Source organism: Engystomops pustulosus, chromosome 4 (assembly GCF_040894005.1).
Source record: "Engystomops pustulosus chromosome 4, aEngPut4.maternal, whole genome shotgun sequence".
Lineage (NCBI taxonomy): Eukaryota > Metazoa > Chordata > Amphibia > Anura > Leptodactylidae > Engystomops > Engystomops pustulosus.
The window spans coordinates 141476955-141502207 of NC_092414.1; the positions used below are offsets into that span (position 1 = coordinate 141476955).

Genomic DNA, 25253 nt, shown 5'->3' on the forward strand with positions numbered 1-25253 from the left:
TTTCACACCCCACCTTCAAAAATCTATAACTTTTTTATTTTTCCACATAAAGAGCTCTGTTATGGCTTATTTTCTGCGTAACAAATTGCACTTCGTAGTGACGGTATTTAATATTCCATGGCGCGTACTGGGAAGCGGGAAAAAAATTCCAAATGCTGTGAAAATGGTGAAAAAACACATTTGCGACGTATTCTTGTGGGCTTGGATTTCACAGCTTTCACTCTGCGTCCCAAATGACATGTCTACTTTATTCTTTGGGGTGCTACGATCACAGGGATACCACATTTGTACAGGTTTTATAATGTTTTCATACATTTAAAAAAATTAAAACCTCCTGTACAAAATTTTTTTTTTGATTTTGCCATCTTCTGGCGCTAATAACTTTTTCATACTTTGGTGTACGAAGCTGTGGGTGGTGTCATTTTTTGCGACTTTTGATGGCGTTTTCATTGCTATCATTGTTAGGACTGTACGACCTTTTGATCACTTTTTATTAATTTTTTTATATTTTCCAAAATGGCAAAAAAATGTCATTTTTGACTTTGGACGCTATTTTCCGTTACGGGGTTAAACGCAGTGAAAAACCGTTATAATATTTTGATAGATCGGACATTTTCGGACGCGGTGATACCTAATGTGTTTAGGATTTTTACTGTTTATTAATATTAATATCAGTTCTAGGGAAAGGGGGGTGATTTGAATTTTTAGGTTTTTTTAATATAATTTTTCTTTTTTTAACTTTTTTTTACTTTTACTTTAACTATTTTTCAGACTCCCTAGGGTACTTTAACCCTAGGTTGTCTGATCGATCCTACCATATACTGCCATACTGCAATATGGCAGTATATGGGGATTTTACTCCTCATTCATTACAATGTGCTGATAGCACATTGTAATGAATAGGTTAAAACGAGACAGCTTCGGGCCTTCGTGAGGCCCGATGCTGTCATGGCAACGGATCACCGCTCCCCGTGACGTCATCGGGGAGCGGAGATCCGCGCCAAGATGGCGGCGCCCATGCGGCGCCATCTTTTTGAAGCCTCCGGCAGCATTGCCGGAGGCGATCGCGGTGAAAGCACCCGCGATCGGTGCTAGCACCGATCGCGGGTGTTACCGGTAAGCCTTTGCTGCAATATGCAGCAAAGACTTACCGGCTATGGAGAGGGCTCGGCCCGCGAGCCCTCTCCATGCACCGGGACCCGGCGCGCGCCGTACTAGTACGGCGCGCGTCGGGAAGGGGTTAAATTATTTGGGTCTCATGGGTAACCTTATTTCAGGGAAAGGCTGAACCCAAAATGTTTAAAGAAGTCATTGAAAGGAGATTGCGGAAGTGTCATACTTTGGGCAATGTTTTCAGCAGCAGGAGTTGGACCTCCTTTACAGCTACATGGCAAAGTGAATCCAAGTGTGTATCAGAACCTTCTTCAAAAACGTGTGTAAATGGGTAAAGCAGTTCCTTGATTCGGAAAACATTTTAACAATGAAATGGCCAGCCCAGAGTCCTGCCCTAAACCCAATGGTGAAAAAGTTATGGCCAAGACACCCACAACCGTCACAGAACTGTGGAAGAGACTGGAAGAGCAGTTGACCAAAATCCCACCAGAGTAGTGTGAGAGACTAGTGATATCCTCTGGCTACAGATATGCTGAAGTCATTCAAAGTAAAGGCGCGTACATTTTCTGAAGGTTACAACAGTCATTGCTGTTCTCTAATTATAATCATCAACTTGTTTGCAAAATTACGGGTTTTTTTGTTATGATATACTTTGGTAATTTTGTAAAACACTGTTCTATTGGAATGGAGTACCCACTTACTAAAAAATCAAGTGTCAATAAGATAAAATGGTGATCAAACATTGTTCCCTAATTTTGATCTCCAGTGTATATCTGTGGGTTTATTCACATGGTTGTGGTTTACACTGTCCCATGTGTGGTCTGACTGCCTGAGCTCCAGTGCAAACCTGACAATTCAGTACTACATAGAACTCTTGTTCCTTATAGGCGTCAATGGGGACTGATTTCTGCTGCCGGATATTGGTCCCCATTACGGCAGTAGCAGTGAAAGGGACTTTTTGCTATATAAAAGTAAAGGTCTGAGCATAAGAAATAATAATATACTGCAGTTGGGCATTTTTCCTTGTGTTTGTTCCTTTTTAATTTTGAAAAATGTGGGGTTTAAGATGTTTCAAATATTTTTTTACTTTTCCTGTCTATTATAGAACACTTCCAATGTAAATAATGACTGTGACCTTTGCGAGAAATTGATCATACATAATTTGTTTTGGCAATGTTATGAAATGCCATAGCAACCGGGCTAAGTGGAAACTGTAAAGGGATGATGGTCGGACAGGTTCTGATAGTCTAAAGCAGGTGAGAAGATAGCATGCTAGTTGATGGGGGATCATCTGCAATCCGTCGTAAGCATTGTGTATCGGAGCTGTGAAGGACGATGTTTCCTAATTAAAAGATCTCATGTGCAGCTTATGAAGGGCTCAGGAACCTTTCATACATTTGTGAGCCTCTAGGACATCGAAGTCTCCTAGGACTTGTCTTGTCTGCTGGCTGCGTCTCTCGCCGTTAGAGTCTAATTACAGGACAAACAGTTGATATCATGCCCTCTTATGCAAATCAATCCCCTCTGCTCATAGCAAAGAGAGGGATTCTGAGCTTGCTGTTCCAGTACAGCCTTGCATGTCTTTTATGAGGTCTCCCACAGTGTAATCATCCCTTTGCAAAGATTTAACTGAGGAAATTTGAAGTGGAGCAAGCAAAAAATGAGAGAAATAATGGCTGGTTAGGTTGATTCCGGCATGGGTCCCCATATGCGAACCAAAAGAAGCTGAGCAAAAAATGCAAAATAACTTTGTAATTATGTGAAAGTGTTTTAATTAATACATATAAATATCCTTTATATGTGTTTTTTTTTCAATGTAGAAGCTTTACATAAGCACATTAGTAATTTCCCAATCTGCTAATCTCAGTGCTATGTCTTGAGTCGATTAGCTAATCCCTTTGGTGGGTATTAAAGGGCTTAGTACTTTATAGGTTTGTTGTAATATCTGACAATTTGATCTGATATTGCATTGCGGTTCCAGTGTAAATCCAAGTGAAATCAAGCCAATAATGTTTTGTAAAATGTGACCTAACCATGTTCCTAAAATAAGGGGACATGTTTTTTTTTTGTATGTATACTGTATACACCACCATCATAACCACCATGTCTAAAAGGCTGAAGTATTTTGCGCCTCCTATTTTATTTGTAACCAGCCATGTAACTTTTCTTTCTTCATCCTACACAGCAACCATTCAGTTTGCATTTTTAAAATGCAATTCAAATGCATTGGGGAAGAGTAGCCCCCGAATCCAAATGTGTTTAGGCCTAAACGCTTGCATTCGGGAACTAGCAACACTTCTTTTGCATTGTTAAGGAGATGGCCATTTATACAAAACTTCAACAGGGTAAGTATACAACCTTATAAGGTCACCCATATTATATCTATATATATATATATCACTTATACATTAAAGTTTCTTTTTCACCACTAGGTATTGTGGGTCATGTGACCCCATGGACAGCAAGACTCTGGACTTGATGTGGATGTGTCCACATATATTGTACTTTACAGTCAACACTGAAAAGCACCCTCTTTCTGCTGAAAGCCAGCAGGATTTGGGAGATCGTAATAAGCCATAGTTCCCAGAAAATTTTAACAGGGCAATTATAACATGGGTGATCCTAATAGCTTCTTATATAAAACTTTAAAAGGGTAAATATAAGTTGCCAACCCCTTTACCCTCCGAAACATGTGTTGCTAATTCCCAAATACAAGTGTCTAGGACTAAACACATCTGTGTTCATGGGTACCTCCTCCCTGCTGTGCTCTGAATTGTTTGTTTTTAAATGCAATTCAAACACCATGGGAGAGATGTTCTAAGCCAGTGATGGCAAACCTTTTAGAGACCAAGTGCCCAAACTACAACCCAAAACGACCTATTTATCACAAAGTGCCAATATGGTAACTTATTACCTAACTTATTGTTCCCTGCTCTGTTGTAACTTTTAATCGTATCAGTGTTCTGAGGACACCAATACAGTAGATAGAAGGAGGACTAATTCAAGGTCCCAAAAACAGGAATAATTTTTTATCCAGGAGGATCTACAATGATAATTCTGATCTGTCAACACCTTAATAAAAGCATTGAGCGTGACAAGTCCTGGGCTGCCAGGGAGTACAAGTAGATACCTTCAGTCTTCTTTGGCGGTGGCCTGGGTGCCCAGAAAGAGAGCTCTGAGTGCCACCTCCGGCACCCGTGCCATAGGTTCACCACCACTGTTCTAAGCCCTGTCCACTAAAAACATTAAAGTCTTTAAAAACAGTGTGATCTTTTTCTTTTGTTCTTGGCGGAAGGCGCTGCTAGGTGTGATGTAGTATGGAGGATAACGTGCAGGGGCGTGAATGCCCCAGTCTGCCTAAGTTACTAAAGTGTCTGCCTGAAAAATACAGACTTTAAAATTGCTTTTTAAAGGGCTTTTCCCATTAAACAAGTTAGACCCCTATCCACAGGATGGTCGGACTTCCCCATTCATATGGAGCCGTCTGGGATTGACGAGCGCTGTGGGGGACCGACTGGGGTTCATTGGACCCCATTTAGACCCATGTTCTCGTGATTTCTGCGGATCCCATCACTGAGACCGCCACAGATGAGCAAGTTTGGCCTGGCAGAAAGCATATAGTCTAAAAAAGTCAAACCTGGCAGAAATCAGTAGAGAGCGGGAAGCGCCATGTCATATTTACTAGGCTAGAGACTCTTAGTACATGTGGCACATGGTATGCTGGCCAGGGTGACAACGAAGGCTGTTTTTTAAAAAATCTGCTTTTAACCTTCTGCACTGCGAAATCTATAAATGACATGCCACAGGTCACTTTGCGCTGTGAGATTTAGCCAGCAGCATGTGGATGAGATTAGTTTAAATGCCATCTACGGTTCTGCAACAGTAGATTGTGATGATTTCTATCTGTGTATCCGCAGAAATCTGCTGTATTCACACTGAGTGCTGCACAGCAATTCTCTGTTTTATCATGTTTGGAAAATTTTAATTTATCTATTTTAGAATCAGGACAGTTCAGTAAAATACATGCAGTTTGTGTACAATAACCATAGTCACTCAAATACATATACAGACGGTCCCCTACTTAAGGACACCCGACTTACAGACAACCCATAGTTACAGACAGACCCCTCTGCCCACTGTGACCTCTGGTGAAGCTCTCTGGATGCTTTAAAATAGTCCCAGACTGCAATAATCAGCTTAAAATTGTCTGCAATGAAGCTTTATTGATAATTCTTGGTCCTATTACAGCAAAAAAATTTGAAACTCCAATTGTCACTGGGGCAAAAAAAAAAATTGTCGGGAACTACAATGATAAAATATACAGTTTCGACTTACATACAAATTCAACTTAAGAACAAACCTACAGTCCCTATCTTGTATGTAACCCGGGGACTGCCTGTATATGTGTGCGTTTATCAAAGATCTGTGAAGTTGTGATGGTTCTAATATGACCATGACCATCTAGCTTTGCTAGATTCTGCTCAGTAAATGATCTCCTATTTTATGATCATTTAGTCCTTACTTTTTGTAAAGATTGACTCCCCTTCCAGTAATGTTAAATAGGACAGATGGGTGTGTGACCTGTAGGGCCGCCCTTCCTGGGATAGAATTCCTATTTCTGAATCGTGTGTTATTTGAACTGTAGATGTCAGAAGAGGTCACTGCTCTGTAATGTATACCGCATTACTGCCAGGCAGCACATACCCTGCCTGGCGGAGGCATCTGTCCCAGCACAGATTTCCAGTAACTATGGCTTGTGACAAGCAAACTGCAAATCCTGTGGACATATGTTATCGCACTGTGACACTCATGAAACATCTAGGTGGTTGAGCTGGATTTAAGTTTTTTTTAAACTTTTTTCCTGTATGTTTAATAATAAATGGATGTATCTGGTTCACAAATGGCTATAACACATAGAAATGGCCATCATAGTGGAGTATAGAGGTGTTTTTTTTCCCTAGGGCTGCTGAGGTTGTGTATATGGAAGAGTCAGAGAAGAAGATAATTAACTCTTCTACTGTCAGGAAGGAGCCAAATAGGGAAATAATAATGCATCCTGTAACAAGTGTTTTTGTTGATTTTATTAATTAGCTATGGTCTGTTTGCCGCCTTAATGGAGACAAGAGTTCAGTAGTGTAATTACCGGCGTAATTCTGTAGTGGCAGAGTGACAGCTGAATGTCTATGGGGGAAGGGTGAGAACCTCCTCAGTGAGTGTCTTGTCGCTTTTCACCTACCACTGTTCTTTTGATCTCCACATTTTACAAAAAATGAATCCCATCTGTATTAAGGGTTTTGTAATGGACGCCATGCACTGTTTTTCTGTGCACTTGTACTTTGTTTCATTGATTATTATTATTCTTTCAATATTTGCACACACTGCATCTGGCCTTTCAGGAGCAATTTAATAAACATTTGTCAGAAGGAATGTGGGCTTCATAAATTGTATCCCAGGGTGAACAAATTACTGTAGACGCCAGGGCCCACTTTGATTTTTTTTTTTTTTTCTCTCTATTAGTTTTCATGAGAAAAAAAAAAGTTTGACCCTATTTAGCCAATTTCTTGAAGTTTTGGTCTCCTTGCTCTTGAGAGTTTTCCTACATGGCTTTTTGCTATATTTTAACATTATAATATTTTAGTCTATTCACATGTATCTTTCTATGATGAACAATGAGATCAGGTCTTCATTTGGTAAACGGAACTTGTAAATCCTTAAAACAGGTTTAAGATTTTGGTTTCCATAGGTTTTAATTGAGGAAATAAAGTAGATTGGCACAATAGAGTCACAATTGACACCTAGAGTCCCCACGCAGGGGCATAAGCAAAGTAAAACAAGCATAAACCAGAAGTCCTGAAAAACACAAGTCTCCGCCTCATTTTGAACAAAAAAAAACAACAACATTTAAAATAACAAATATTACAAATTGGAAAATAATAGAAGGAGGTGGAAGGGAGAGACTCGAATCTCCAAAAATGAAAAGGAATGAAGTAATGTCACAAGTTTAGCCTTTGGATTTTGGACTCCTGGTTTTTATTTTTCAGCCATGTGGTTTTAAGCTCCATTTGCGAATATATTTATTGAAGGCTACTTTGGTTACCTACACCATGTACTTGCCTTAACCTGTTTAGAGATTAAGAGAGGTGCTGCCAGTGTTCTTTACACAGTGTGTGGAAGATCCTAATGTGCTTTCTGTCTGAAGTAAAATGTTCTGCTGATGATTGACCTGTCCAGGTTTCTACTATTCCCAATGTTGCTTACACGTGGATATGGGATTTTATGAAGTAAGGAGTACAGCAAAGCCCGAATATGATACATTTTATTGTTAAATGACTTCTTGGCAGCACAACCCCATTTAGATTGGGCCTTGCCCTACAGACCTGATGGTGGTGGCTTATCCCCACTTTAGGTCATGGATATTTTAGTGCCAGATTACCCATTTTTAAATGGCTAGCGTTTTGGCCAATATAAAATGAATAGAACCACAAATTTGAAGTTAAAAGGATTCATTCATGTTCTTTCTGTACATTTTTAAAAATAGAGATAAGTCTATGTGTATTTAATCACTGACGAGTCACTAGTGACAATAAAGCTGCAATACCAAACACTCCTTTAGTCTTTAAGATACAATAAAGGGCTAAGTATTGTACTGTCATAATATTTTTACATGATTAGCCCCAACTTTCACCCATCTTATTAATGCAGTAACACAGCCAGAAACTAGTTCAGAAGCCATATGGTCTTCACACAGCCACATTTGGTAACAGGTCAGACTTGTTTGAATTCTCTAATTAATACATACTTAATTAGTACATCTTTAATTATCACTTGGAGAACTGCAGAGATCTTCTCTAATCTGGTGGCATATGGGAGAAGAAAGATGCTAAGCAGAATAGTGTGGAGCTTGGCCTAAAATGTTCTCTAACCGCAGGACGTCTGACAGTAATCTCTAGACCAGAACGACTTGTTTCTTTCACAAGAAGCAAAAATGGTCACTTGTATTTTTTGCTATTTGTGGCCATTCAAAATTCTAATTTTAAGGGGTTTGTATGGAAATGTTTGTCATATGCCATCTAGTAGACCTGGGAGAGCAGTTGTGGCGCTTACAAGTTTTAGCCTATAAGGTTTTGCAGTTTCAAAAGTGCTGCACTATAGAACAAAAAACTAAGGCAAGTTTCTTATGCACTTTGCGTACCCTCATCATGTCATGTCTGCTGATTTTCTTAGTACTGTATTGGTTTGGTCTCCATTGTTTGCGATTATGGTAGATAGACAACTGTGCAGTGCCAGATGCTCACACAACTGTGGGGTACCTGAAGAACTCCATTGACTATATAGGGAGGTTTATTGGGTTCAGCTGAGGTGCTAGTGCTATATTTGCCTTATCCTATAGTTTTACCCTTTGGGGAAAAAATGAAGGAAAGTATCCTTGTTTGTTTTTTAATTTTTGTGCTTTACATTTTTTTTGTTTGTTTCTGTAATGACACATTTATTAAAAATATTTTTTGAAGTCAGATGTTCCACTTGGCTTTTCTGCACCCTCTTAATGGTGCATTGTTCTTTTTATGGTGCTGATAAAATCAGCAAATGAAAATGATATTTTAAGGCCTTTGGTTGGTAAAAGCCTTCTACACATACATGCACTGTTTTTATTGTCGCTGGATGGAGCCTTGTTCATCAGTTTGAGTAATGTCCTCTTTCTGTAATAGCTTAGGTTGCCATGGAAAAGGCAGAAAGGAAAGATTTAGCTAAACAAACAGCATCTTGATCTCCCCCCCCCCCCTCCTCCTCCAAATGCACATACACTTAGTTTCAGTCTTGCGTCGCTCTTGAAAATTTGTGAGTCTGTTATTTTTACTATTTTCGTAATAAGTTCAGATTCATACGTTTACCCTGTTTAACCTGGGTCATGCAATGCTGATGATCAAAGTCTTATTGTAGGATTACATAGAACATTTGCTTCTTTGTATGTAATACTATCGCAGGAAAAAAAAAGGAAATAATTCCCAAAAAATCCATAAATTTAGTAGAAAGAAATGTTTACAGTCAAAAAATGTTTGTGGTCCTTTTTTCAAGAACTCCAATGGCTGCAGCTCCATTTCTCCTCAAACAATATATAACAATCAATGAGCTGTTAGAAAGCTCCATTGTCTTGTCCTCCTACAGTCTAAATGGAAACGCTAGACATATATGTGATGAAGATAAAATGGTGAAACCGGAAAATCAGAGGACCCCCCCCTTTAAAGAACAAAGAGGTGGGTCACTGGAGAGATGTCACTTTATGAATAAACTGTTACATCAGTAATCTGCAAACTAATGGTGTAAGAAGATCAGTAGAATTTTTTTTTTATTACTGCCTCTTATCTTCAATAACTACATGAAGTCCCCAGGTTACATACAAGATAGGTTCCATAGGTTTGTTCATAAGTCGAATTTGTATGTAAGTTGAAACTGTATATTTTATTATAGATCCAGACAAAAAATTGTAGTGGCAATTGTAGTTTCAAATTTTTTTTTTGCTGTAATTGGACCAAGAATTATCACTAAAGCTTCATTAAAGACACCTTACAGGTGATCATTGCAGTCTGGGACTATAGTAAAGCATCCAGAGACCTTCACCAGAGGTCACAGTGGGCAGAGGGGTCTGTCTTTAACTAGGGGTTGTCTGTAAGTTGAGTGTCCTTAAGTAGCACATTCTTTCTGGAGCCACTATGGAGTAACTGTACACTCACTGCATGTGGACATACCTAAGGTATTCCCTGTATTCAGTGATACATCAGTGATGTACAGGAATAATAAGGCAAGTGAGTGCATCTGTGTATTGCTTTTATCTACATTCATCCACCTAATGTATAAGAAAATACCCATAGAAAACTCAGCGCCTGCCATTGTGGATTGAGTATGTGCAATCTATATGGAATTCTCCACACAAACACAAGTGTGTTTAAAACAAGTTTGTCAACAAAAAAATAAATTTTTAACCCTATTAACTTTTCCTTTCTTAGCCATTTTAAATGTAATAACTCCAGTTCCTTTATTGATAAAGACTTTGCAATATCTTTAAACTACAGTGTAACTCCACAAAATATATTTTAATATTGCCAAGTGTAAACATTTTGATTAGCAAGTATTAAATTGTGTCCCTAGGTTTTATTCACCTTTTATAACATATGGTCAATGAGATTATATACTCGAGTATAAGCCTAGTTTTTTTAGCACAAAAAAATGTGCTGAAACCCCAAACTCGGCTTATACTCGAGTAAAAAGAATATAGGTTTTACCAGGTTTTTGTGGTAAAATTAGGGGCCTCGGCTTATACTCGAGTATATACGGTAGTTTTACTTGACTTTGCTTACAACAGATCCTATAGGAAGGTCCATCAAGTCTTAAATTTTTCTCTTGCCTCCCTATGGTTTGTCTGCAGTGAATATGGTTATTGAATGTTGCTATCCTGTCACTGGGGACAGTTGCCTTAAGGGATTCCAATTTCCTTTTGTTCTCTCCTTGTATTATAGAGGACTTGGGAGTAACTCCTGGCGCCAATTCTCCAATGAATTTCCATGGATAGTCTCCTCCGTGTGAGACAGGATGAGACTCTTTTCTTAATAGCGAGTTAAAGGGTTGATGGACAGATATATATACGTCTACACCGCAGGGGTTGTGGGGCTGGGGGTATCTTCACACATTGTTTTGGGAAAAAAAAAGAAGCCAAAAGACTCTGTAGGTCATGACATTTATCCTCAATGATCAGCCAGTGTTGTAAAAATTTATTGTCCTTTTCTCTTGGTGAACTGTTGGTTCATTAAGTGCAAAGTCACCATTTTAGTCCTTAAGCTACGCAACATATCCTTTTCTCTGTATACTTCTTAGTAATGCCTGAAGGACTTGTATTTTGCTTGCTATAAATCAGCTAAATGTATGTGGGGGGGGGGGGGGTAGGATGTGGCACTCGAGTCTTATGGAAATGGGACTGCCAGATTCTAGAGACTTGTAAAATACCCTAGTATATTGAGAGAGGTCATGGATGAGCTGTATGTGTCATGTGTCTGCCCAATGCTAGCAAAATAGTTCATGTGGAGTTTAGTTTTATAGGTCTCTACCCCTTTACAGAAAATGTCTTTAGTCTTCTTCCTACAGTCTGTCTTAGAATATCTCTCTTCTTATCACAGAAAAATATAGTAGTGAAGCAGCACTCCTTAAAAAGGTATTTCTTTATTCCACCATAATAAAAAAGCAACGTTTTGCCCTCTTCATAGAGAGTGCGCTAAGTTGCTTTTTTATTATGGTGGAATAAAGAAATACCTTTTTAAGGAGTGCTGCTTCGCTACTATATTTTTCTGGTAAACTTTTGATGCGTCTGGATCAGCCGCTCTTGCAGTGTGTTTTTGGAAATCCAGTGCCCATAGAAAATGTGTAGTTACAAGATGAATGTCCCATCTCATGTCCCATAGTACAGTTTCGGAATAAATGTCGTAATGTGTAATAGAGACAAATTTACAAATTGTCCACGCCTCTGCTTTTTCTGGGAAACTCTGTTAAATAGGGAATTAAAGGCCAACACTCCTGAAACCATATTCACAAATCCACATATCATGGATGCATACTCATGGTCAGACTGTGGGTTTGTAAAAAAAGCATGCCCTATTTTGGTTTATTAGACCGACACAGTCGGTCAGACTGTTTACTGTCTCGTCCGTGAATTTTAGATGTACCTGAATATCTACATAATCATGTGCTGATGCATGAATACGGCCTTATGCTACCTGACAATGAAGGTGCCGAATCTTAGTTGTGAAAAATGTATGGTTTTTTTTTTCAGTTTTTTCCCAGGTAATTTGCATCAGTTTGAAATCTAGTTTTCATGGATCCTCAAAAACTATAGTCAACAGTGAATAATGGCTGAGGGTGCTGGTCAATTAAAAAGTATAGCACTTAGAAGTCTGCTGGCCCTATAGGATTTCATTCCTAGACCATTTTAGGCTACATTCACACGAACATTTGAGTGACGTATATACGGCGTATATACGTCTCCCATACATTTCAATGGCCTCACAGCGCTGCACGGGAGCGGTACGCTGCAGCACACGTGCGGCGCTCATCCTCTGCTCCTCTCCCCAGCGCCGATGTATGCCCACCATACTACAGTACGGCTGGCATACATCGTGTGAATGTAGCCTTAGTTTGTAAGTTTCATTTAAATGCATAATATCCTCCCAAACAAAACCACGAGCCTGCTGCAGACTGAAACCAATGCTGTAGCAGTCGCACAGCTGTGGCTAGGACAGCACTGCCGGCCTCTGTAAACACATTTTTAATTTTTAAAACATTTTTATTTATTTAATTTTTAAAAACCTGGACAAGCCTTTTAAGACTGGAAAACAACTTTCATCTGTCGGCCGCATTTATCGCCCCCTGCCACAGCAGAAATGACAAAACATGACGTGTCTGTTTTTAGTATTCTTTTGTATGTACCATAAAAAGCACCAATTTGAAGGATAGTTTCAATGTGGACACTTTGGTATTGCTAGTTATTGGTTTGGAAAGCTAGGTATGTGTAAAGCATTATAGGTTCTTCACAAGAATATGAAAAATGATCACCATGATGGAAAGTGTCCCGCTACTATTATCCCACATATAACTTCTGATGGGACTATTTGTGTGAGTGGAGACCCTCTTGATTCCATGTGCAGGCTGCCCTCCCCCTCCGTGCTGCTCTCTACATACCCACAATTCGCAGGCAGATCCTTAGAAATGCAACTTGCTGAGCCTTGGGTATCCATGGAAACATGTGGCATGGGACTCCTTCCCTCCCCCTTCTATTATACACATGTCTGAAGAGGGGGGTGTGATTTGTGGCGTGTAGCTGGTAACAGGGGGGCTGTTATTATGCTTTGGGGGTATGCAACAGCTCTCTGATGGATGGGGGGAAGCTGACACATTCTACAGGGTGAAGAAGCACCATTCATCACTGGGAATCAAGCAGTCCTGCTGGGCCTTAGCAATACATTTATTTGCTCGTCCCTTTTAATATGCTGAGGTTTCATTTTCTTATTGACTGTATGCTTGGTTTTTACTTTTGATCTTGAAATAAGGTGTATTCTGCCTCTGCATACACTACATATTCAATCCAGAAACCAGTTGGCTCCAGTGAATATATGGCTTTTGTAAAGCTTGATCAAATTTACCTATCAATTATACTTCTTACACTTCCTAGGTCGTTGTGTGCTTTTTGCACGGTTTGTTATTTTACATTTGTGATATGACCCTTTCTAGTTTTGGGAGCTGCTAAATATGCTGTAATATTATATCAGGTGATTGAATTTATATCAACTCTATTTTATGTACCAAGTATCTTATTCACTACTTTTACTAGATGGAGAAATCCTGCTAATAAGGAAGAGGCCCTGGGAATTCCAATTCCCTGCAGTTGTTCTTTCCAGTCTGATCAGCAGAATAGTCGGAATAGCCTTCAGCACTCTGTGATAGTCTGCTTTCTCCAATGACAGAATTTGGACACTGTTAGCTTTAACAGCCTTCTATTCAATACCCAGATTTGTTTTGTGCTGTAGTTATACTCTGCAGCTATCAACCTTTACTATTTATAGGTTCTTTTAGGATTATAGATGAAAAAATGTACATATATATTTTTTGTTGGAGGGGGGGAGGGGAGCATGGTTGTGCTTAATTGCTCCCTTGACATACACTGTTGTATGGTACATACATAACACTCCATTGAATGGGTAATGCATGTTACCCTCCTGTGTTTAATATTTTATGATTCTGCATCATCTTTATTGCTGTGTATATCGATAGATAGATATATAAATAGGTAGAAGGAGCAGCACTGTGGATAACCGGATTCAATCCATTGTGGGTGCAGGCTTCAAGGAACTGACTCAGGATTCCATATGCATACAAACTCCAAGGAAGGAAGCAGCACTCCAAGATAAATAGTGAATGTTTATTCCAGCAGTGGTAAGAGCTACGTTTCGGCTGACTCTATGCAGCCATTCTCAAGAATTCTTGAGAATGGCTGCATAGAGTCAGCCGAAACGTAGCTCTTACCACTGCTGGAATAAACATTCACTATTTATCTTGGAGTGCTGCTTCCTTCCTTGGAGTTTGGATAGATATAGATATAATATAGCTGTATACTTTTTCTCTGTTTTCCCCACGCTTACACAAAGACATGGTTTCCTCTTGGATTCCCAGTGGCCCTCCTCCTTCATTTAGTCATTATCACGCAGTCACAGAGCTATGAAAACCTGGCTATTATGCACTGCAATGAAATGCTTGAAGTATTTCTTTCTAAAAGGTGTGATGATATCTTCTGTAAATATGTAAGCATGTTATTATGGGAAACCTTTTGCTTGAATGCTGTTTGAAGGTGACCTCTCTACTGGATGGTTATGTGCTAGGAATACAGTACAGGAAGTGATTTGTTTATAGGTTACACTATTGCAGTTATTCAAGCTATGATACAGTAATTGGATTTAAGACTTTCACCTTGTATTGTCTTCAGTGCTTCTTTATCTTGTATTGCCAGTGGTGCTTTCTTCCATATTTTTAGAAACGAGGGCAGCAGGGTGGCGTATTGGTTAGCATTACAGCCTTGCAGAGCTAGGGACCTCGGTTCAAGTCCCAGGATCAACATCTGCATAGAGTTTGCATGGGTTTCCTCTGGGTCCTCTGGTTTCCTACCACACTCCAAAACATACTGGTAGGTTGGATAGATTGTGAGCCCCATGGGGACAGGGACTGATTTGGCAAGATCTGTGCAGCGCTGTGTTATCTGTGTGCGCTATATAAATAAAGGAATAATTATTATTAATGGTGGAAGATTTGGGCAAAGAGACAAATATCTATAAACTGTAGGACAATGAATGGGGTAAGAAACGTATCACCTATCAAAATAATTTATTAAATTTCAGTGGGTTCTCCACCGATAACCAGCACTTTACAATTGTAGTGAAAAGGAGCTTAAAGCATCTGCCACTCCGTTCAGGGTATATGGGACTGAGTGCGGAGTACAGCACTTCAAACCACTTTTAATATTGCATTGCCTGACTGATTATTGCTTATTCATGCGTTAAGAGATAAGGAGGTCCGGGTGTTCTGGACACCCTTTCTATTGCTCAGAGATTCATCAACCATCTAGATGGATAGGTGAGAAATTGGGTTTCCTCCAAAACTACCATTTGAGTTTTTCAGATTTAGTCCCTTTTATAGTAGAATGTTCTCTCTGAAAAATTTTGGCTGAATAGTGTAAAGACTTACTGTTCTGCCTAGGATTCTGATGAATAAAAGTGCACATTAAAGGTGATTGTTATTGTTCTTGCATGTGCGCTGCGTGCGCTTTTCTGTGTACGGTTATTACTTGCGTTGTGTAGATTTCTGCTCTACGTGGTTTTGTTGGGAAATTAAAACACAAGTGTGATCATGTGTGAATTTTGCAGTATGAATTTTCACATGACTTAAGAGTCTTTAGCTGAATTTTGCCTTATTCTTGGCCCCCTGAAATAGCTTCAGTAATTTAATAGTGTTTCTGTTAAAGAGATAAAACTTCATGATTGTAAGTTATGGATTTTGTGATGCCTTCGCTATAACTGTGTGATATGATTGAATGATTATTGTTCTGTCTAAATAAGCAGTTTCTGAGAAGTTGCTGTCGCTTGTCTTATTTAATAAGAATTGATTATGTGACATGTTGTAGTGAGACTGCTCTTCTCCCAGATCTATCTAACCACTGTCATGCTGGTTAAAGGAAATGTTGAGGGAAAGAGGGTGAGGAAGGACACGGTCTGCCTGCCCTTACAGAGACTTGTTATGGAAGAACTGCTGAGTTAGCTGATTTTCACGGTGGGGAGAGGTGAGTTGGCACTGTGCCGCTGTACCATCCTCTGTCTTTGCCATTGATTGCACTGTTTGTTAAGTGTTATCTCTTCCCCCTCCTCTACTGAACAGATGTTCAGAATACCAAAAGCAACATCAGCCTTTCTCACATTCTGCTCATGCAAGGTCCATTCAACTACACATGGAGCTCTTTGCAGTAAAGCTAAATAAAAATATATCCTTGAATTTGAGTAAATATATACTGTTCCGACTTGCATACAAATTCAACTTAAGAACAAACCTAAAGAATCTATCTTGTATATAACCCATGGACCGCCTGTATTCTGAAACCTGAATAAGCTTCTGAGTGAATGTAATTTTATTATGAAGGAAGGGGCATATCAGAGAAGGTAATTCACACCTCAGTTGTATCTATCATTTTTTTTTTCCAAACTGATAATGAGCCAAGAGATGGTTTTGATGAAAAGACATTCACTTATTCTGCATGGTCAACCACTCCTAGTTTTGACTAATAATTCCCAGTGCAAGAAACTGCTGAATTAGCTAAAATATGAACAAATTTTGGTATTCTTTACTTCTACTATTGACTTGTGCATAGTTTGTTGAAAATTTAAGTGACCATTTAAAATTATTGGTATTAGAAATTTTTTGTGTTTTGTAGACACTTGTTCATCACAGCCCTCTCCCATGTAGCTGAATTGTAGAGAGCTGCCATACTCTCCTGCAAAGTTCACAAAGCTGTGCCTTATACAATCCCACCTCAATTCCTTCTGTGAACTGATCATTCACAACAAGGATCACCACTTAATATTGGTGGCTTATTCTTGAGATGCATAGGCCATCAATATAAACGTCATTAAACATTTTTAAGATGGATTGGGAATTTTTCTAGGATAAAAGGTGGTATTGGGAATATGTGATGCTTGCTTGAAGAATTTATGATTTTCCTGGCTTCGGAGAGGCCCCACACAAATGATAATCTCATACATGAATTATGCTTTTTAATTTAATGCAACAATAAAAGTACCTGGGGTTTCAAATTTTTTCTTCTTGTTTATGCCCATTGGGAAGAGCATGGTGGAGCACTGCTGGAGAGTACCACAAAAACGGTTTGCTTGAAGTATAGAACTATATAGTACTACTATATAGTTGTGTAGTATATTACTATACTTTTAGATATCATGCTTGTTGACTCTGGACAGCCAATGGTGGCCACATATGGCGTTGCAGGAAACCAGCACTGCACTATTTTTGTTTACAGGGTGGTTTTCTTTTTAATATGCAATTGGTAATTCATAATTTTTTTTTTTTTTATCATTTGCAGGCTCAGCTTTCAGGACATTTACCCCCTTCTACTTCCTGACAGAACCAGCAGACACTGTAACACTACGTGGAACTCCCGCTGTTTTAAACTGTTCCGCTTATTCAGAGCCAGCAGCAAAAATTGAATGGAAAAAAGATGGGACTTTTCTTAATTTAGTGTCTGATGATCGACGGAGACTACTTCCAGATGGATCTTTGTTTATCACCAGTGTGGTACATTCAAAGCACAACAAGCCAGACGAGGGTTTCTATCAATGTGTGGCAACAGTGGATAGTTTAGGCAGTATTGTCAGCCGTACTGCTCGGCTTTCTGTTGCAGGTAAGTGCTGTATGTTATATAATATGATATGTACATGTGAAGAGTTCGCCATCTACACATTTTACACTGATGTTGAAATAATGGGCCACGTTTGCACCAGTTTTTTGACTGACTTTGCACTAAAAATTAAAAGAATGTGCAAATGGCTTTTATGTGTATTTATAAAGTGTCTGCACCATTTTTTTGTGATGGCTGCACTGTGCTTGACTAGCCATAAAATTCTCCACCTAACTGGGTATTCCGGTGCAAAGTCGCACTGTGCCCCGCATTTATTACTGGAACTCAACAGAATTGTGTTGCACGCTCTGTTTAAAGGTGCACCAAAAAATTTTTGGATATAAAAGTATAAGTGAAATACTGCAAGTGTCCAAGTCCATAGAAAAACGATGGTTAAAAACACACTTGAATTCTAAACATTGTTAAAAATATATCATGACGCCCTGAACAGGAAACTGAAGCATTTAGAATAAGAGTGATTCTTAATCGTAGTATAACTTGCTCTAATGGCTAGCGGGGTTAAATAGACAAATGGCATTACCAGAAAGTTACCACCTATTACAATCACATGACAATTTTAGTATATCTCATGGTGTTGAGGAGGGAGAAAAGTACACCACAAAAAAACTATTTGGTCATTGATATACATTAAATCATTACAATAGTTAAAGAAAATCTACTGCCAAAAATCTACTTAGATCCTGATGGTAGAATCCATAAATCTACTATCTCTTCCCTAATCACCTTTTATTAATTTCTAAAACCTAATCTTTGTGTTTTAATGCTTTTATTTTAAACTTCCTATTTAGTTTCAGAGGTTACTAGGGCATGCGCAAACATGCTTCCTGTGAACGTGGCAGCACAGCCCACAGATGTAGCGGCTCCAGGCAGGGGACCAGGAGCTTCTGCACATGTGCAGAGCTCTCCACTTACCGGGGATGTTCTAGGACAGTGATGGCAAACCTTTTAGAGACCGAGTGCCCAAACTACAACAAAGACCCACTTATTTATCGCAAAGTGCCAACACAGAAATTTAATTATTGATTTATACTCGCTTCTCTGTCACAGTTTTCATTGATACCAGCACCCTGAGGACACCAATAAAGCAGAAAATAGTCCTAGGTCGAGCTGTCACTTTAAAATAGCTCTGTGCACAGCAAGTCCTGGGCTGTATGGGACTGCAGGAAGATACCTGGGGTCATCTCTGGTGATGGCCTGAGTGCCCACAGAAAGGGCTCTGAGTGCCACCTCTGGCACCAGTGCCATAGGTTAGCCATCACTGTTCTAGGAGCTTCCACGGTATGCACATGCAAGGGGGGTGGCTCTGTAGAGGCTCCTTTGGGTGTGGGGTAGTTTTTGCCCTAAGCTTAGAGGCTACTCCATGCCCCAATAGTATCTGCAGTTACTTAGCATATAATATAAAATAAAGTATTAAAACAGGTTGAGTTTTAGAAAATAATAAAAGGTTAATTAGGGATGAGTTAGATATGGGTGTCTACCAATCAGAATCTACTAAGTGGATTCCTGACCATAGTTTTCCTACAAGTCCTAAGGGTACTTTTTGTCTTTTCAATGTCAAAAAGTACAGTATCCACACTCGATTAATATTTAACAGAAAACTAAAAAAGATGGTTATTGAATGGGTAATTTAACAAAGTGTGTCACGCTTGTCTAATGGAATGTATAATTAAAAAATAATTTTTCAATTCCTTTTCCTTATACCGTGGCTAATGAAACTTGCACAATAGAGCTGCAGAAAACAGGAGATGCTATCAGCTTTACTGTGTAGACTGGTAGAGAATCAGCAGGAGGAAGTGGTATATAATGACCACTCTGTTGACTGCTAGATAAGGCACTGTATGCATCTCGCTAGTCTCCAGGGGAAAGTTGGCTGTACTCCATCACTTCCTGGAGACTGTAATAATCTATTACATTTATCTTTCAATTGCCTCCCATTTATTGCAGCTGACATAAAGCAATCACAGCCTGCTTCACTATACAGGAAATACAAAGAAGTTTGTGTCTCCAATATGGCTACCGCTTTGGGAGTTCTTGGATCCACGGCATTTTAAAACAAAAAAAATATTTATTTTCTATATATATGAAACGAACTGTAAATACATGGCACATTCCCTTTAAAGGACATCTATCACCAGATTAAGGATTGTAAACCAACCATACAGACATATTGGTGTGCACCCCCTCTCGGAAGGATCTGCTCTTCTTTTAGCTTTTTATGCCCATGTTTTTACGAAAAAATTTCTTTAAATGTTCATGCTAATGAACCAGTGGGGCTCCTATGCAGCCTGGAGCCCCTCAGGGTCATTTGCATAATTTTAAAAGCCTTCAAAAAAAATACGAAGAATAAGAAGCTAAAAGAAGAGCAGATCCACAAATCGGTATGTCGGTGTGCTTGGTCTACAATCATTGATCTGGTGATAGATGTCCTTTAACTTCATAGGACCTTTCCATGGTCCTTTCCATCATCTATTGAGCCTGGAGCCCCTCGGTCTCATTTGCATAATTTTGAAAACCTTTTATTCATTAAAAAAAAAGGGCTTAAGAAGCTTAAAGAAGAGCAAATCCTGACAGAGGGGGCACACACCCGCATGTAAGTGTGCTTGGTTTACAAACCTTAATCCTGGTGGTAGATGTTCTTTAAGAAAAAAAATATTGAGGGAGAATTGTGCATTTAGCATGCAATCTCTGTGGGTATTTCTGGTGAAATGTGTTTATATTTATGTATATCATTGTGCGCTTGCATCTATGATGTACACATACTGGTATGTCCCATAATTGCACATTCTAAATCCTAAAATAAGGTAAAATGTCAGAATAGTAAGATCTATGCAAATACATTTTTTTTTCTTTTTAAGCCTAGAATCACTTCAGACCTCCAAGTACTTTGTGGCCCCTGGTTGTTTTACATGAAAGACACTATTCATTTTATCAAGAGCTAGTTTTTATACATTAAATGAAGTTGTAGTTAAGGCTTATTCGTGTTCCTTTATCGCGTGGCGCAGGATTATCCACACTGCGGTGCGATCGATAGAAGAATGTGGCACTGCCGCTGAGTGATTCATTGGGAGCTGAGAGGCAGGCGGGGGAGGCTGGGGGTGCATTGCCTACAGGCTCTTAATGAACAGAACATTGATCTTTGACAAGATGTGTTGGTGTCACTAATTGTATTGTATGGGCTGTGCAAGGTGAAGGGTTATGGCTGCAAGTCAGTGAAGAGACTACACATTCACACCCAGTACGGCCTCTCTGTCTAAATCTGTCACAGACTTCTTTCAGCTTTATCATCCTTTCTCTGGCTTTCTACAACATAACCATGATTTATGCATCATATTCTATTTTCCTTCAGTGTTATTCCACATGTTTTGGTGCTCTAAGGTACTTGCTTAAAATGCTCTTAAAAGGGTTGTCCACATTGAGCACATTCAAGAAAATAATTGATATTTTTTAATTTATGAAAAATTTACTTCCTGTATCAATTCTTCACAGGTCCAAGATCTCTGCTTCTTGCTGTCATTCAGCAAGCTTCATCGTTTACTTCCTGTAGATAAACATTGGTCCATGGTCATTCGATGTCACACAGGTGCACAGCTCATTATAACACGGTGTAATCAGAGCTGTGTGATGGTAACGAGCCATACTCCTGTGTGATATCACATGACCTTTGACTGGTGTTTATCTACAGGAAGTAAACAATGAAGCTTTCTATAGAAATACAGCAAGCAGGCAACTAGAAAACCGTGAGGCATTGATACAGAAAGTATATTGTAAAATGAAATGCCTTTCTTCACACGTTCAATTTTAATTATTTGTTGTAATGTGTTTAACTCTTGACTGTATGAAGAGGGCTTAGAGGCTTGCTGCATAATAATACAGAAGTGGAGTTTGCTGCATAATGCGGCAAACACCCACCACTGATGCCTGCGGTCGGTGCTAGGACCCAAAGTGGGTATTAACCCTGCCGATGCCACTGCTCAACATCTTTGTTCTGATTGTCGCTCCACATGATGTCATGACAGCCTTGGGTCTTCATCTGACCGGAGGCTACATGGATTCTTCAGTTTCGTTACAATGAGCCAGTCAGAAGATGGCAACATTTTTTTTTCCCGTACACATTTGTTTAATTTTTTTAAAATGTGTTAAAACACAATAAAACCTATATACAGACAGGCCCCTACTTAAGAGCACCTGACTTACAGACGACCCCTAGTTACAAATGGACTCTGGATGTTAGTAATTTACTGTACTTTAGCCCTAGGATACAATAAACAGCCCTAACAGTTATCACAGTTATCTGTAATGAAGCTTTATTGTTAATCCTGGTTCTTATGACAAGCCAACATTTTTAAAATCCAATTGTCACAGAGAGCAAAAAAAAATTGGCTTGGGTTACAATTATAAAGTATACAGTTCCGACTTGCATACAAACTCAACTTAAGAACAAACCTGCAGAACCCCGGTACGTAACCCGGGGACTGCCTGTATATTTGGTATCATCCTAATCATACCGAACCATAGAATAAAGCAGAGGTGCTCTTTGGAGGGCACAGTGAAAGTCCTAATAACTGTGCCCACGAGAAAGTGACGCAAAATGCTTTTTTTTTTTTTTTTGCCAATTTCATCTTATTTAGAATTTATCTCCAGCTTTTCAGTACACTACATGGAATAATAATTGTCGCCGAGAAGTAAAATTTGTTACGCAGAAAATTAGCCCTCACACAGCTCTGTACACAGAAAACTGAAAACGTTATGGATTTTTGAAGGTGGAGAGCGAGAAATGAGCGAAAAAACCCTGCGTCCTTAGAGGGTTAAAGTGAACAACTCCTTTAATATATCCTATGAAAATATTTTTATATGGGAACAAGAATTCTGTGAATGAGCAATGAAATTAATTGTTTGTCTGCAAAAACTGATCCTAATTTGGCCTTGTTATATGGCTTTCTATCATACATGAGGTTATTTTGAACTCCATTTTATTATTGCATCACATGATGTCTGTACATGACCTTAGATGGGATATCTTTCCGTGATCAAAATAGGGGCACCTTTATTGTTTTTAAACCTACAAAGGGCTTTGGTTACTACCGAAGGCTCCAGTGACAACTGATAGGGCCATAATACAGAAATGGTCTGAACATAATTTTTAACATAAACCAGCTATGGCCAGGTGCTCCTTGCAGGATTTTGGACAGGAGTGAAAGAGTTTGCTCAACTACATGTTTAGTACTCTTTTCCTTATGTCATTTCTTCACACTATTTAATTATGGCTTGATTTCTTTGCGAGTGTGATTTCTGGTGAGAATGTATGGTCAATAGACCTTTAGAAATATATTTACTTAGAAAATTGGTGACATATTCAATACTTATTTTATGTGCTGTATGTTACACCTAATATTGAGAAATCATAGCCTACCGTGGAAATCGGTTATGAGTGGTTGTCTGACAGAGTTTCCATTTCGCTACCTGCGTGACTGTTTTTCTAGCTGTAGGGCAGGAGACAACCAGAGCACTGTACTATGCTGGGAATTAGCAGTCATACCATTGATGTTTCTATTGCACTGACAGGCTGGTGGGCCCTGATATGGCTCTAAATATGCATTCTGCTCATAGCCCATAAGATCTTATATTTTCCATTACGCTTGCACAATATTTCTTTGTCTCCTACATCTCTGAATGCTTTCCTGATCCATGCCTCTCATCTCTGTAGCAATGGTTGTTTTGATTTACATTAGGCAAAATATTAACAGACTAATGGAAATGTCTATTTAATGGCTTTGGAGAATTCTTCCTATTTTATGAATAAATGTATACTGTTCCCAATCTTTTCCAGTGTGGCGAATTTATTTTATTCATTGCTTGATCATTACTATTTTCTTTCTTTTTTTTTTCCAGGTCTTCCCAGATTTGCCAGCCAGCCAGAAGCCTCTTTAGTATATGTGGGAGATAGTTTTGTATTAAGCTGTGATGTCAGTCCCGAACTTGTTCAATTTGTTCACTGGGAGCAAAACCGTTCATTGAGAGAGTTGGACGACAGAATCTCTATACTATCAAATGGAAGCTTTGTTATAAGTAATGCTAACGAGAGTGATGCCGGCCTGTATCGCTGTGGTGTGGGCAGTGGAGCAGCATTAAAGTACAGTGAAGAGGTGGAGGTCAAAATAATAGCAGGTAAAAAAGGATAGATTTGGCAATTCTGCAAGGACCACTAAATATTAGAAATGACTGGTTACAACGCTAGTCTTTGCCAATACCCGGAACTCTCACAAGAAAATTTTTTGGCTATCACATCATACAACTTCAACATAACAACCCAACATTTGAAGAATAAAGTAGGGTTGGGACTTTTACCCAAGAGGTTCTAAAGTAAAATTTATTCAATAACTTCTGCGTATTCCAAAAAAAGACCCGCAAAAAAATAAAAACCCTCGTTCTGCTATGTCTGAAGTAATGGATTTTGCTTGGACATATTGACCCAAACTCAGTCTAGTCGCTAAGAGGTATATTGCTGTCTGAATGTATCTCTGGGAAGTATGCAAATACGTTTTCCAGGGAGGTTAATGGACAATAATACCTCCTTTTGCTACCTTGAAAGGCAGCACCCTTAACACCAAGTATGACCTACAAGAAGTCTAAAAACATGATGTAGGATTAAGCCAAACCAATATATCTATTCCAGAAGGAGTCTGTTCCTTCTGGAATAGATATACTGGTTTTGCTTTATATGTAGAGGTACTTTTACTCAATCTGATTGTATCATTCCAAAGGATGTGCATTGTATTGCCAACTTTTGTTGCCAAAGTGGCAATTCTACTCCATTTTAATATAGTCTCCTGTGTGATATTGATATATGACACAAACCTTGGCAATGGGCTTAGCAGAGCTCAGTCTAAACAAATGTGGTCTCTAATAATTTAAAATACTGAAAAATGTTGATGTGATGATACTTTAAGACCTCACATAAATGATAAATTTTACTCTCCCACTTTTGTCTCTTGTGTATTTTTCTATAACGATCTATAAACTCATATTTCCCTCAGAGTCTGGAGAGAATCGCCCTTTAATATTTCTACGTCCACCTTTCACTTTGACAAGCATCGTGGGGCAAACGGCAGTTTTTCCCTGTGTTGTGTCTGGATACCCCAGCCCCAGTGTGACTTGGAGCCAAAACCAAGAAGAAATCATTTTTGGGAGGTAATCTTTGGAATACATTTCTACATTCTTTGTGTGTATATAAGGTTTTAGTTTAGTTATAAATATATATAAAATACTGGTCACTATTTATTAGTATTTTATATGATTTGTTCATTTAAACAACCTTATAGCAAAATGTAAGCTAGCCTTGGGATCAGACCTATATTCTTTTTTTAACATAACACTCAATGGCCACAGCAATGATCTAGCTAATACATGCATCATTAAGATGGATTTTTGGAACATGTGGACCTTGTGGAGATGTATGTTCGTTATTCTATTTTAATAATTTGCAGTCAACTTGAAAACCATTATGACTATTGAGTTACAAGACTCAGACTGCAGTAGTTAAAATCAGTAGCTACATAAAAATCTCTAACTTTGATAACGCTGCCTTTCAAAGCTGATCAGTAGATTCTTTATGTGAATATTCTAATTGGTG

The 25253-nt window shown here is 38.8% G+C and overlaps 1 protein-coding gene across 12 annotated transcripts in view; it reads left to right on the forward strand.

Annotated features, from left to right (window-relative positions):
- Positions 1-25253, forward strand: part of NEO1 (neogenin 1) — a 92575-nt gene that overhangs the window by 44421 nt on the left and 22901 nt on the right. For all 12 annotated transcript variants that reach the window (XM_072147813.1, XM_072147814.1, XM_072147816.1 and 9 more), the window contains exons 2-4: positions 17288-17605; positions 23513-23788; positions 24658-24811. In XM_072147813.1, the coding sequence (XP_072003914.1) occupies positions 17288-17605; positions 23513-23788; positions 24658-24811 (748 nt within the window). The remainder of the gene's footprint in view (positions 1-17287; positions 17606-23512; positions 23789-24657; positions 24812-25253) is intronic.